General features: G+C 44.7%; 1 protein-coding gene across 12 annotated transcripts in view; it reads right to left on the bottom strand.

Moving 5' to 3' along the window:
- Hdac4 (histone deacetylase 4) overlaps positions 1-14,954 on the bottom strand; it is a 271,390-nt gene that overhangs the window by 86,085 nt on the left and 170,351 nt on the right. For all 12 annotated transcript variants that reach the window (XM_052750393.1, XM_052750403.1, XM_052750392.1 and 9 more), the window contains one exon: positions 9,063-9,213. In XM_052750393.1, the coding sequence (XP_052606353.1) occupies positions 9,063-9,213 (151 nt within the window). The remainder of the gene's footprint in view (positions 1-9,062; positions 9,214-14,954) is intronic.

Here is a 14,954-nt window from a genome sequence, read left to right as displayed (position 1 = left end):
AGTGCTAAGAGAAAATAAATACAAAGCTAGTAAATCTATACTCAGCAAAATTAACTTTCAAAGACTAGGGAAATAACATTTTAGACAAAAATTCATCACCACTAGATTCCATTAAAGAAATTGTGACAGAACATCATCACAGGTAAAAGTTCACATGTGGAGATGAGTTCAACTTGTAAATAGGAGTGTGAGTCCTAAATGAATCCACAACACTTTTGAATTCAAGTGAGATTAGATGTGATGGAGTCAAGTTGGCTGTAGTACCCACAACTGTGATCAATAAAGGAATGGCAGAATAGTAGTTTCCAAGTTAGGAGAAAAGGAAAATTATATCATTCAAATCTAGAGCAAAAAAAAATGGAATGCCAAGAGGTAGATAATTGAGGTTTGTAAAGTACACCGACACACTTAAGTACAAACATATCAATAGTTCTATTAAATACAAATGGAAAAAATCACTTAAAGACAAATATTAGACTATGTGTGAAAATTTACTGAATACAGATACTGTTGTTCTTAGAGGAAAATTTAGAGCTTTACATTCAGATTTCAGAAGAGAAGGCTGGAATCAATCATTAAGATATGTAACTCACAAAGCAGGAAAAGTCACAAACCCAAAGAAAACAGAAGACAGATAAAGAATAAGGTTACTATAAATGAATGAAATAGAAATACATTCAACAGACTGTTTCCATAAAGCCAAAAGCTAGATTCTTAAATAGACTAACATGACTGATAAAAAGCCTCTGGAGAGACTAAAGAAAAAAATTAATGAAACCAAACAATCATCAATAGGAGAAGGTGCAGACATCCCATGCCAAGGATGTAAAATGGGAAAACACCACAGTTCATACAGACCAAAGAGAAAAAGGATGCTTAGCTTAGCCTGGGAGCATCACTGCCATAATGCCAAGCCTGGCAAGGCCTTTCAAGAAGGGAAATGCTGACAGTATCTCTTACAAATATAGTTGCAGATGTACAAAATATGAGCCAACCAAGCATGCAACACATAAAAAAGGATAATGCTTTATGATCAAGGTGAGAGAGGCTATTTATTCTAAAAATGTCAGGTGGAATTTCTATCGAAACAGGTATATTTACCACATTAACGAAATATGTCAGAAAAAAAATCACGTGATCACCTCCAAAAGGTACTGAAATATCTGATAAAAATCAGCACCCATGCATATTCACACTCGTAACAAACTAGCAAAGGAAGGCAACTTGGTAAAACAAATAGGCCAAGGAACAGTCCCTCTGGAAAATGTGACCTGCACCAACAAAAGGGAGCCAGACCGCCATCTTTAACTCATCGTTCTAGGGGAATCCTAGCTAGGTCAGTCAAGTAAAGATGGAAAAGACGTAAGGGCATTGTGACTGGGAGGGAAGAAACAAACCTGCCAGTATTTATGGATGATGTGCTTCTATAGGCTGAAAACCTGAACCACCCTGCTGATAATTAGAACATGAGTTTAGCATGGTTATTGGGCATAGAATCAGCAGGTTGCTGATTATGTTTCAAAACTGCAAAACCAAGCTATGCACAATAGTGTTAAACCAATCAGATGGCTTGAAATATGACTGCTAAAGTGCATGTACGTCTCCTGCACATACAATTCTAAAATTTTGTTAAGAAAAAATTAGAAAGGTCCAAAGAATACTAAGGGATTAGGAATAATCAACGCTGTAAAATATCACATCTCACCACCAGGATACAGAGTCAGTCCAAGTATCAGATAAACCCAGGACACGTATGGATGGCAATAACCAATTTCCAGACTTTTCAATGAAAACACTAAGTGCCAAGAGCAGGGAAATATGGTAAGGTGGAACACCACTGCTCTGGTGTTGACTCCAGCTGCCAGACAGCAGGTGAGAGAGAGACCAGTGCACAGGCCGCCCACTGGACTCTGTTCCCAGCCACTGACCCATCCTCCTCCCCTTTGCCAACCATCCCCAGTAATACCAGCAGCAACTATAGGCACAAGTGCCACCCACACCCGTTGGAAGAACAGGTGAGTGACTGGGCTTCAGGCTGAACTGCCCCAATCTCTAGGCCCTAACCCCCAGGGCATAACCTATGCCCCTCCCCTTCCCATCTCAGTGTCAGCAAGGCAGCTGGGCCCTGCCCTGAACTCTGGTGGAATTCCACTGCTCTGGAGCAGACCCCAGCAGCAGGCCAGCAGGCTGCACCACCATTGCTGCCACCCAACCACACCTACCGGAGCATCTTCCCCATGGACAGCCCTCTCCAGCAACATCAGCAGACCCTATAGGCGCAAGCACCACCCACACCAACTGGAAGTACATTAGTCCCTATAGGCGCAAGCACCACCCACACCAACTGGAAGTACATTAGCCCCTATAGGCGCAAGCACCACCCACACCAACTGGAAGTACATTAGCCCCTATAGGCGCAAGCACCACCCACACCAACTGGAAGTACATTAGCCCCTATAGGCGCAAGCACCACCCACACCAACTGGAAGTACATTAGCTCCTATAGGCGCAAGCACCACCCACACCAACTGGAAGTACATTAGCTCCTATAGGCACAAGCACCACCCACACCAACTGGAAGTACATTAGCTCCTATAGGCGCAAGCACCAACTACACCAGTTGGAAGAAGAGATGGATAAACGCCAGTGTAAGAATACATTCAACAACATAAACCAGAACCCAGTGGCCCTACAACAGCAAGACCTGAACATTCTAATGCAGATGAAGCAGAAGAAAACCACCTTAAAAATAACTTTTTGAAGATGATAGAGGCCCTTAAAGATGAAATGAAAAATTCCCTTAAAGAAATAAAAAAAAAGACAAACAAAAAATTGGAAGAAATCAATAAATCCCTTAAAAAGAAAGCCAAGGGGGGGGGGGGACAGGAAAAGCAAACAGTTCAGTACTTGAAAACTGAAAGAGAGGCAATAAAGAAAACACAAAATGAGGGAATTCTGGGTAAGCAAACAGGAACTACAGATGCAGGTGTCTTCAACAGAATACAAGAGATAGAAGAGAGAATCTTAGGCATTAAAGATATGATAGAGAAAATAGATTCATTGGTCAAAGAAAACGTTAAATTAAAAAAATTCTTAAAACCAAACATCCAGGAAATCTGGGACACCATGAAAAGACCAAACCTAAGAATAGTAAGGATAGAAGAAGAATTCCAGCTGAAAGGCACATAAAATATATTCAACAAAAAAGAAGAAAACTTTCCCAACCTAAAGAAAGACATGCCTATGAAAATACAAGAAGCTAACAGAACATCAAATAGACTGGATGAAAAAAAAAGTTCCCTTGCCACATAATAATCAAAACACTAAACATACAAAACAAAGAAAGAATATTAAGAACTGCAAAGGAAAAAGGCCAAGTAACATATAAAGGCAGACCCATAAGAATAACACCTGACTTCTCAATGGAGACTTGGAAAGTCAGAAGGTCCTGGGCAGACATTTTGCAGTTACTAAGAGACCATGGATGCCAGCCCAGACTACTATACCCAGCAAAACTTTCAATCACCATAGATGGAGAAAGAAGATATTCCATGACAAAACCAAATTTAAACAAAACCTATCCACAAATTCAGTCCTACAGAAGTACTAGAAGGAAAACTTAAACCCAGGTGATACTTCAAAAACCTGTATTCCACAAAATTGGAAAATCTAAAAGAAATGGACAATTTTCTTGATAGGTACCACATACCAAAATTAAATCAAGACCAGATAAACAATTTAAATAGGCCTATAAGCTCTAAGGAAATAGAAGCGGTCATTAAAAGTCTCCCAACCAAAAAAAGCCCAGGGCCAGGTAGTTTCAATGCAGAATTCTACCAGAATTTCAAAGAAGAGCTAACACCAATACTCCTCAAACTGTAAAACAATATAAACAGAAGGACATTGACAACTTCTTTTTACCCTCATACCCAAACCACACAAAGATGAAACAGAATTATAGACCAATCTCCCTCATAAATACTGATACAAAAATACTCAATAAAATACTGACAAACTGAATCCAAGAACACATTAAAAAACATTATCCACCATGATCAAGTAGGCGTCATCCCAGAGATGCAGGGATGGTTCAACATATGGAAATCTGTCAATATAATCCAACAATATAAACAAAGAAAAAAAACTACATGGTCATCGCATTAGATGCTGAAAAAGCCTTTGACAAAATCCAACACCCCTTCATAATAAAGGTCTTGGAGTGATCAGAGATATAAGGAACATACTTAAACATAATAAAAGCAATATACAGCAAGCCAATAGTCAACATCGAATTAAATGGAGAAAAACTCAAAGCGATTCCACTAAAATCAGGAACAAGGCAAGGCTGTCCACTCTTCCCGTATTGATTCAATATAGTAGTCAAAGTTCTAGCCAGAACAATAAGACAACAAAAGGATATCAAAAGGATACAAATTGGAAAGGAAGAAGTCAAACTTCCACTATTTGCAGATGACATGATAGTATACATAAGTGACCCAAAAATTCTACCAGGGAACTCCTACAGCTGATAAACACCTTCAATAATGTGACGAGATACAAGATAAACTCAAAAAAAATCAGTAGCCCTCCTATATACAAATGATAAATGGGCTGAGAAAGAAACCAGAGAAACATCACCCTTTACAATAGCCACAAACAATATAAAATACCTTGGGGTAATTCTAAGCAAACAAATGAAAGATCTATATGACAAGAACATTAAGTCTTGAAGAAAGAAATTGAAAAAGGTATCAGAAAATGGAAAGATCTCCCATGTTCATGGATATGTAGGATTAACATAGTAAAAATGACAATCTTACCAAAAGCAATCTACAGATTCAATGCAATCCCCATCAAAATCCCAACACAATTCTTCACAGACTTGGAAAGAACAATACTCAACTTCATATGGAAAAACAAAAAACCCAGGATAGCTAAAACAATCCTATACAATAAAGGAACTTCTAGAGGTATCACCATCCCTGACTTCAAGCTCTACTATAGATCTATAGTAATAAAAAAAGCTTGGTATTGGCATAAAAACAGACATGTGGATTAATGGAATCGAATTGAAGACCCTGACATAAATCCAGACATGTAATAACACCTGATTTTTGACAAAGAAGCCAAAATTATACAATGGAAAGAAGAAAGCATCTTCAACAAATGGTGCTGGTATAACTGGATGATAGCATGTAGAAGAATGTAAATAGATCCGTATCTATCGCCATGCACAAAACTCAATTCCAAGTGGATCAAAGACCTCAATAAATCCAGCCACACTGAACCTGACAGAAGAGAAAGTGGGAAGTATCCTTGAATGTATTGGCACAGGAGATCACTTCCTAAATATAACACCAGTAGCACAGACACTGAGATCAACAATTTTTAAATGAGATCTCCTGAAACTGAGAAGCTTTTGTAGGGCAAAGGACACTGTCAATAAGACAAAAACGGCAGCCTACAGAATGGAAAAAGATCTTCACCAATCCCACATCTGACAGAGGGCTGATCTCCAAAATATATAAAGAACTCAAGAAACTAGACATCAAAATACCAAACAACACAATTAAAAAAGTAGGATTCAGACCTAAACAGAATTCTCAACAAACGAATCTCAAATGGCCGAGATAAACTTAAAGAATTGTTCAACATCCTTAGTCATCAGGGAAATGCAAATCAAAATGACTCTGAGATACTATCTTACACCTGTCAGAATGGCTAAGATCAAAAACAGTGATGACAGCTTATGTTGGAGAGGAATGGAGCAAGGGGAACACTCCTCCACTGCTGGTGGGAGTGCAAACTTACAGCCACTCTGGAAATCAATATGGTGGTATCTCAGAAAAATGGGAATCAATCTACTGCAAGACCCAGCTACATTAATCTTGGGCATGCCCAAGGATGCTCAATCATATCACAAGGACACTTGCTCAACTATGTTCATAGCAGCATTATTTGTAATAGCCAGAACCTAGAAATGACCTAGATGCTCCTCAACAGAAGAATGGATATGGAAAATGTGGTACATATACACAATGGAGTATATTACTCAGCTGTAAAAAACAATGACCTCATGAAATTTGCAGGCAAATGGATAGAACTAGAAAAAAATCATTCTGAGTGAGGTAACCCAGACCCAGAAAGACAAACACAGTATGTACATACTCCTAAGTGGACATTTGGAGTAAAGTACAGAATAACCAACCTACAATCCACAGCCCCAGAGAAGCTACATAACAAAGAGGGCCCAAAGAAGAAAGCATGGATTTCCCTGGGAAGGGGAAACAGAAGAGATTTCCTGGGTAAACTGGGGGCAGAGGTGGGAGGGGGGATGGGAACTTGAAAGAGTGGGTTGGGCTGGCTGGGCACAGGAGGTGGGTTGGGGGCAGGACAGAGGGGGAGAGTAATGAAAGAGACATCTTAATGGGGGCATCATTTCAGGGTTAGGGAGAAACCTGGTGCAAAACTCCCAGGAATGCATAAGTATGACCCCAGCTAAGACTCATAGCAATAGTGGAGAGGGTGCCTGAACTGGCTATCTATCGTAATCAGATGGTGACTACCCTAATTGTCATCAGAGAGCCCTTATCCAGTAACTGGTGAAAGTAGATGCAGAGATCCACAGCCAAGCACTGGGCAAGATCCGGGAGTCCTCCTGAAGGGAGGAGGGATTGTAGGAGCCAGGGAGGTCAAGGTCATGATGGGGGAACCCAGAGACAGCTGACATGAGCTGGTGGGACACATGGACTCTGGACCAACAGTTAGGGAGCCTGCATGGGACCAACCTAGGCCCTCTGCATGTGTATGACAGTTGTGTAGCTTGGTCTGTTTGTAAGGCTCCTAGCAGTGAGATCAGGACCTCTCCCTGGTACTTAGCTGGCTTTTGGTAACCTGTTCCACATGCTGGATTATCTTGCCCAGCCTATATGCAGGGGGAAGAGCTAGGTCCTACCTCAACTTGATGTGCCATGATTTGTCCAAGCCCATGGGAGGCCTGCCCCTTTCTGAGTGGAGACAGAGGAGGAGTGGATGCAGAGGGGGGTAGATGGGAGTCAGGGAGGGAACAGGAGGAGAGGAAGGAGGGGAAACTGTGGTTGGTATGTAAAATAAATAAAAAGAAATGTTAATTAAATAAAAAAAGAGTAGGAAAGTATGAAGTGGGAAGATTAGCATTTCTGTGCTCAGGCTCACTTCCAAGCTGTGATAACTGAAACTACAAGCACTGGTACAGTGACAGCAAAGACCAACGTCACCACAGGAAGCCTAGAAACACAGGGATGCGAACAGAGAAGGGCAGATGCACATCCTAAACCATGCAACACACACACCGGTGCCAGCAGAACGGATGTCCACACAAGTGGGAAACTATTCAAATGTTGCAAAATGGTTTGGGAGAAATGAGTGGTTTCTAAAACACAATCCGAAAGTACAGAAAGAAAACTGAGAGACTGGACTAAGCTAGAACAGAGAATCCTGTGCTTAACAAACACCATTACGAGGAAAAAGTCACCACTCAAAGGGAGAAAAGAGTTGACAAGGCACACAACTCACAATGAGCTTTGTTCCATAACACACAGGGAGTAGCTCCACACCAAGGCAAAGGGAGCTGTCTCACCTGAAGCACAGGTAGAAGACCTGACTGAGCACATCCTGGAAGGGGAACTGTGCCAGGCCAGTCACAGAGACTCCCACTTCCCCTCAGGAAAGCAGCACTAGATGTCAGAGGGCCTAGGACAGAGCTGGGATTAAGATGACTGACAGCAGCGGTGTGGGGGAAGGGGAAAGACACTAAGGGCCAGAGGCCCAGCAGTCCAGTTGGTTCTTTGCTGGGTGGATGGTCCCTAGGTGCTAGTATTCCAGCTCCCAGGTTATTCCTTGTTGTCACAGACATATCTGTCTGCATCTTTGTATATCACATGCCAAAATGATTCTCAAACAACGTCAAATAACAGACTTTACAAGAATGTTTTAAGCATATGCATCTTGTTATGTGGTACAGATGGAGATTAAAATTCATACAAAAATTTGTTACAATGATCTGTAAAGATAGCTAGCCATTTTCAGTGTTTGCAGATAAAGGATTTTGGGGGTCTGTCCATGTGGTGTCTAAATGAGAAATGCCCCCCCCCCCCAGGCTTGTGTATTTTAATAACTGGTCCTAGTTGGTGGTGTTGTACACGGACTTTATGGAACCTTTAGGAGGTGCAGCCTTGCTAGGGGAAGTATGTCACTGGAGAGGTGGGTTTGGAGGGTTGATAGCCTCCCCCCACTTCCTGCTTTCCCTCTCCCTCTTTCCCATGTGTGGTTGAAATGTGATCAGCCTGCTCCTGCTTCTGTTGTCTTGCCCTATCTTCCCTGCTGTAACAGACTCAGACCCTCTGGAACCGTAAGCCATAATGAATTCAGTGTTCGTTTAGTTGCTTTTGGTCATGGTATTTCCATCCTAGCAACAGGACAGTAACTAATACAGTCTGCATGGTAGATTTTAGCAATAACACGCTACCTGTGGCCTCTCAGCTACTGTCAACTAGGGCTCTTCTTAGGGAGGTCAACCACATTATCTCTGCATCAATAAGCAAGACTATGGGAGGAGTGGGCCTCAAAGGAGGACTGGCCCCACAAGAACTGCATCCTCAGCTGCATGTCCACCTATAGGCTGACACCTACTTCAGGGGCACTTAAAAAATATATCCAAAGACAATTTAGGGAAGACCTCAGAGGTGGAAGGCAGTGTGCTTTACAGCTTTAATATTCTGTGCATCTGCAAAGAGTTCTGTCAAGTAGTCTCAAGATGCCTGAGTCAACATGGGAGCCCCAGAATGCCCCTGCACCGAGGCCAATACTGAGTCCTTCCTGACACCTGGATGAAGCCAAAAGCAGGGCCACTGGTTTGCCTTTACGCCCACGAGAAGTGACCTGAAATCATCACCCTAAACACCGATGACTCCGATGTTGGGTGACAAGCCCCTCCAGAACTGCCACCTGGGGCAGCAGCACAGGCAGCAGAGGCAGTGGCCGTGGGGCCGCCCTGAGTCCTCACTGTGCCCACCAGCACTCACTCTCTTTGCCCTTCTCCTTGTTCTTGAGCTGCTGCAGCTTCTGCTCCCGGTGCTGCTTCTCCAGCTCCTGCTCCTGCCGGTGCCGCTCCAGTTTCCGCTGGTGCTCCAGCAGCTCCTGCTGGTGCTTCATGGCCAGCATCTCCTGCTGCTGCTGCAGGCAGAGGAGGACAGAGGTCAGAGCCCTGGAGACCCACGGACACCCAGGAACCAGCCCACCACTCCCTGACGAGGGGTCCCGGGGTGCCACCTGGCCACCTGCCCATTCATCGACGGTGGCTACAGAGGAGACAGATTGCCAAGGCCTGAAATTCCTCTGCCCCTTTAAGGGCAAGATTCACAGAACAGCCTTGGATCTGTGCAGAGAACTCAGGAGGAGTAGGAGACCTTTTAGGGTATAAATGCTCTTTGAGTATGCCCCACAGAGCTGAAATAGTGAGGCCAGTTCGCACAACTGCTGGCATTTTCTTAGACATGGAAGACTTCTGAAACTCCACCATAGGGATTCAACCACCAAGAGTCCACATTAAGAGTGTGCTTGCAACACACGTGGCAGGCCCAGAGGCAAGCCTAAGCTCCTCAAGGTGAGCAGCCAGACAATGGTATGCACTCACCTGAGGCAATGCTGCCTACTACCTCAGAGCAGAATTAGTTACCAACAGGCAGAAGCACAAGGCTGAGTCAGAAACAAGCAATTCAACAGGGCAGCAGGTGGCACAGACAAGAGCATGAAGAAGTCAATAAGGTTCTATCACTGTCAAGTTCTGGAGCAGGAAAGACCAGTGGGACATGACAAAGAGAAGACGCTGGTGAGGGGACAGAAGAGAGACTGCAGGATTTATGATGCATAGATCAACTGCAGGTGAATACTGCCATCAGTTCAGAAGACTAACGATCTGCCCACGAGTGAGGATTCTTAGACATGGTAAAAACAAATGGGAAAAATGCTTGCCCAACTAGTCAGATCCCTGTCACTGTACTGCAATGGGTAAACAAGAACCCTGCCTCCAGCCCGAGCAGGGAGCCCCGTGGGCACTTCAGCAGGGCCACTAAGAGCTATTTCCAGCCTTTACTGCACTGATGGGTAGTTACCCTGTGGGCATGGGCACTTTTTGGGTGTTGCTCCCTCATGGAAGGGAGAGTGGCAGGGAGTGGTAATCAAGGAATTGGCAACCCAGGTGGACCATGGAAAAAAAATCTGATACAGCGTGTCCTCACCAGAGTGAGTGATCAGTGATTAAGTATGGAGACAGACTAGAACAGGACATCTAGCCACTTAGGACTGTGCAGGTCACAGCACAGAATGCAGCCATGACAGGAAACCAACCGGTGGTTGAGACCTTTGGAGTACGTCTCACCGAGACCTCAATCTTTACAGCCTAGAAGGAGCCTGTGGTGCCAATTTGCTAAGTTTGCTTGCCAATTTGACTACATCTGGAAGGAACTGAAACCCCAATCTGTTATGCCCTCCTGTGAGGAATTTTCTTTTCTTCTTTCTTTATTTTTATTTTTTTATTTTATTTTGAGACAAGTACATAGTCCTGGCAGTCCAGGAACTCACAATGTAGACCAGGCTGGCCTAGAACTCAGAGATACCTTTGCCTCCAGAGTGCTGGGTGCACCAACACACCTGGTTTTGTGCGGGATTTCCTAATCAGATTATTTGACACTGAAAGAGCCACCCTTAGGGTGGCAGCCCACACAACGGAAATGGAAGAAGGAAGCTTCGCTTCTGCCCGCTTTCCCTCACTCTCACAGACAAGTTCATCTGTCCTGCTACTGACACATTCATTTCTTTGACAGTATTAAAGCCTACTTCTTTGGGATTACAACTTAGACTGAAAATAAGGACTCCTCCAGAAGGTCTGTGCCAGACTTGGCTTGCTGAGACATCCAGCCTCACAGACTGAACAACTGCTGCATTCTAGGCCTTTCGTCATGAGGTTACCAGACCACAGCATGTAAGCCAGTCTACTAACCCCCCTTTAATATACACACACTCAGTGTATCAGGCCTGCTCTTTTAGAAAGACAAAGAGAGAGCAGCTCAAAGAAGGACACTGAGGTGAAGGTTTTGGTTTAGGTGGGCTGGCTCCTGAGCAGCGGGCTTCGATGATGCCCACGTGGGCAAACAGCTAGCCCTTCAACCTATGCATGAATATATGAACTAGCACACAAATGAGGTCCAAGCCTGAGTGCATCTGAATGTGCACAGGTGTGGTGTCAGTGCACATGAGTGTGAAGATAGCTGCCCTTCATGGATGTTGCCTCTATGGTCTCCAGCAAGGCTTTATGGAAGACAGACAGGATGTACCAGAGACATGTCCAAAATGGTGCTGGGTGATCACTCAAAAGAGGAGCCTGGGCCAGCCTTCAGGCACTGCAGACAGTGCTGTATGTACCACGCTAGCTCCAAGCGTCACCTGGACAATCCTCCCCAATCCAGGAGGAAGCCAGGAGGTTAGGCCAGCCACAGTTAACCCTGACACACATCTCTCAAAGTCCATGCTTCCACAAGTCCACGCTACACAGAGGCTTGGCCTGTACCCTTCTCTAACCACAGGCCTTGCAGTTCGCTGGTTGGATTTCCCAAGACAGTGTCTGTCACCAGCTTCCACAGTCAACTACAGCACTGGGTAGATTAAAGAGGTGGGACTGTAAACTGCTCTGAGTTTGTCCCAATCAGAATCATAATACGCCACTTACTCAGCACATGAAGTTCAAGTCACATCGTATCAAGAATGTGATGGATGCCGGGCGGTGGTGGCGCACGCCTTTAATCCCAGCACTCGGGAGGCAGAGGCAGGTGGATCTCTGTGAGTTCGAGGCCAGCCTGGTCTACAAAGCGAGTTCCAGGAAAGGTGCAAAGCTACACAGAGAAACCCTGTCTCGGGGGGAAAAAAAAAGAATGTGATGGAAAAGTGACAGCAAGTGTATAATTTTATAAGGTGAACATTCTTTATCCACTCCAACTATCAAGCCTGTGCATCCCAGGCATGGGATATAGGAATTGAGCCATGGAGATGACTTTCAGTGATACCTAAGAACTTCATGAGCAAAACAAACAGGACCACCAGCTTACTCATGCCTCATGCATAATACAGGAGGTGCTAGACATTGCCCTGTGGGTCTAGCCTGGGAGATCCAGGCAAATTCTCAGGCTGTCACACCTACCATAGACACTCTGGGGCTGAGGCTAGCCCTAGCCCTTAGGACTGAGACTACAGCTCTGTCCTCACCTGTTCTATGTCCCCACAACCTGCAGAGCGGGCATCCTTGGCCTTGCTTTCTTGTTGTTAAGGAAGCAGCCTGATGCCAGATCCTCACAGGACTTCTTAGAGCTGTCCAGTCACAACTGTGGTCATGTGCAGCAAAGATTTACTGGCAGACTGAGCAGGTGACACTGGAAACAGCAGAGGCCCCATACTCCCTGTCTGAGGGGATTTACAAAGGCTCTCTTGAGAAAATGAGCTCTGTCTACAAACATGTTCACTAAGAATATGCTGGGGCAGTGGTCATTTCTAGCCAGGTGTATGGGGATAGATTAACTGGAGAGGGGACAAGCATTCCCACAATAGCTTAGAAATGGGAATGAGAAAACATTGGAAAACTGTGCCCAGGCAGGGGTGGCCTGCCTACAGTACCTTTCCCACAGAAAAGTCACTTGAAGAAGGCCTCACACTGTGTCCAGAAGTAGTGGGTGCAGGAGGAGCCAGTTGGGGGCCAGCAGGTCAGACTGTTGGCTCTCTGGTTAATATTTCAAACAGCCACTGAAATGGTCTTTTAAGAGACAGCAAGACCAAAAGAAGCAAGTGGCTCTATGCCCTGAGCTGGCATCATGTTTCTGAGGACTGTGAGGTGGCACAGAAGGAAAGGATGGGCAGGCCAGCTGCCTGCCCTAGCTTGGTCTGTCCTTTGCCAGCTGCTTTCTCCATGCTTCCTTCCACTGGGCAGAAGGGTTGCCCCACAATGAAGACCAAATGACAAGGGACCATGAAAATACTCTAAAGGTCTGGTGTGAGGTTGGCATTTGTACTTCAACATCTTACCTTGAGTCTGCTTCTGAAAGACATCCCCCAAAGAGAATGGTGTCAAACAGAGGATAGCTAAATGTCACCCCGAGATCAAGATGAGGATGTCAGGGAGACAGACACAACCCAGCTGGATGAATGACCAAGCCCAAGAGATTTACAGTCTCAAAATCACATCTTCACTTAGTCACCCTTGCTGATAGCAGTCAGTATAGATAGGTCTAATACAAGTTGGGATCTAGGCTTCTCCTGGTCAATGGCACCGAGCCACTGAACCCAGCTCCAGGACTTAATATAATAACTTCAGAACAGTAACATTTTCCTATCCTTACAGGAAAACCAAATTACAATAATGTACACCAAAAGTAAACGCATGGAGATGAAGCCATATCCTCTAATAGTTTCATGCCAAGAGGCTGTTCCCCATCATTTTGGGGAAACACCACGGAATGTACGGCTGCCAGAATAACATCTGTGAATAAGGGGGTTCATAGAGTGCTTAAAGGTATGGTGGTGGTGTCCACAGGTAATGGCACCTAAAAGGTGTCACTAGGCAACTGGCATCAGGTAATCTACCTGCTTTAATTACCTTCAGAAAGCAAACATGGTGGCATTTTAAAAATAATAATGTAATCAGTGTATAATCATCCATTGCAAAAAACAACCCCAATCACCTAGTCCTGTTGAGAGTCACCTAACTCAGGAGCACCGAGTGGGCCACTGCTAAACAGAAGACCCACAGTACTCTCCCTTGGAACCCAGAAGGGAAGTGGGCTTCCTGTTAACAGTCACAAAGACACACAAACTTGAAATTCATGAGGCACAGAAGTCCAGGAAAACTGTACCACAGTCAACATTTTAGATTACAAACAACGATCAGATTCCCAAATACACCCCACAGCAACAATGCTGGCCCTGTGTGAGTGTCACCACATCACACTGCTGTGATGTTCTGCACTTTACAGTCACTTAGTCAGGGCAGAAAGGACTAACCAGATCTGTGCTCCTCAGCCCAGCATAGTCGGGACACTCTAACAGTGACCCTTGGAATCTCGGGCCCCCGGATCTTAATTCTCTCCTTTATCTGATCACACACAGTATCTGTCACAAGGAACTCCCTCCTTGACTCCCCACGGGCAGGGCCTGCATTGTCCAGGAAGAAGGGTGACACACATGCAAACACCCACCACTGGAGTGCAAAACTCAGGCTGTAACAGCAGGCCTTCTGGAAGTGTTGCTTTTATAGTGAGTAAACCTAGCTGTCCTCCCTTGGTAACTCACTACCATGCCGTGGCAGGGGGAGAACTGCTGGGAAGAGATCTTGGGCAGATTCAAACACCACCACCACATGAAATAGTTTAAAATAAGATGACCATGGTGTGGTGGTCTGAATGAGAATGGTGCCATAGGCTCATATATTTGAATACTTGGTCTCCATTGGTAGAACTGTTTGGGAAGGATTAGGAGGTGTGCCTCTAGGGGCAGGCTTTGAGGTTTCAAAAACCCACACCATTCTCAGTTAGCTCTTCCTGCCTTGTGACTGGACCTCAAGATATGCCTTCTTGGCTACTGCTCCCACGCTATGCCTGCCTGCTGCCACACTCCCCGCCATGATGGTCATGGGCTCACCCTCTAAAACCATGAGCCCCCAATTCTGTGACAGAGAGCACAAAACAGCCAGGAGGTAAACCTTTTGCAGAGGAGGCCACTGTTGTTTGTCTTGTATACAAGTACCTGCAGTGGGAATAGGAAATTCTTTTCTAGAAGCAAGGAAATATGGAACGCTTTCTTCTTATCACAGCGATAGAAAAGTAAGACACATGGCCTAATTTTTCTAACAAAATCACCAACAGCAGCCCCACTAT

Source organism: Peromyscus californicus, unplaced genomic scaffold (genome assembly GCF_007827085.1).
Source record: "Peromyscus californicus insignis strain IS unplaced genomic scaffold, ASM782708v3 Scaffold_21__1_contigs__length_65335640, whole genome shotgun sequence".
Lineage (NCBI taxonomy): Eukaryota > Metazoa > Chordata > Mammalia > Rodentia > Cricetidae > Peromyscus > Peromyscus californicus.
The sequence above is the reverse complement of the archived record's forward strand: the minus strand, read 5'-3'. Positions and strand labels throughout refer to the sequence as shown.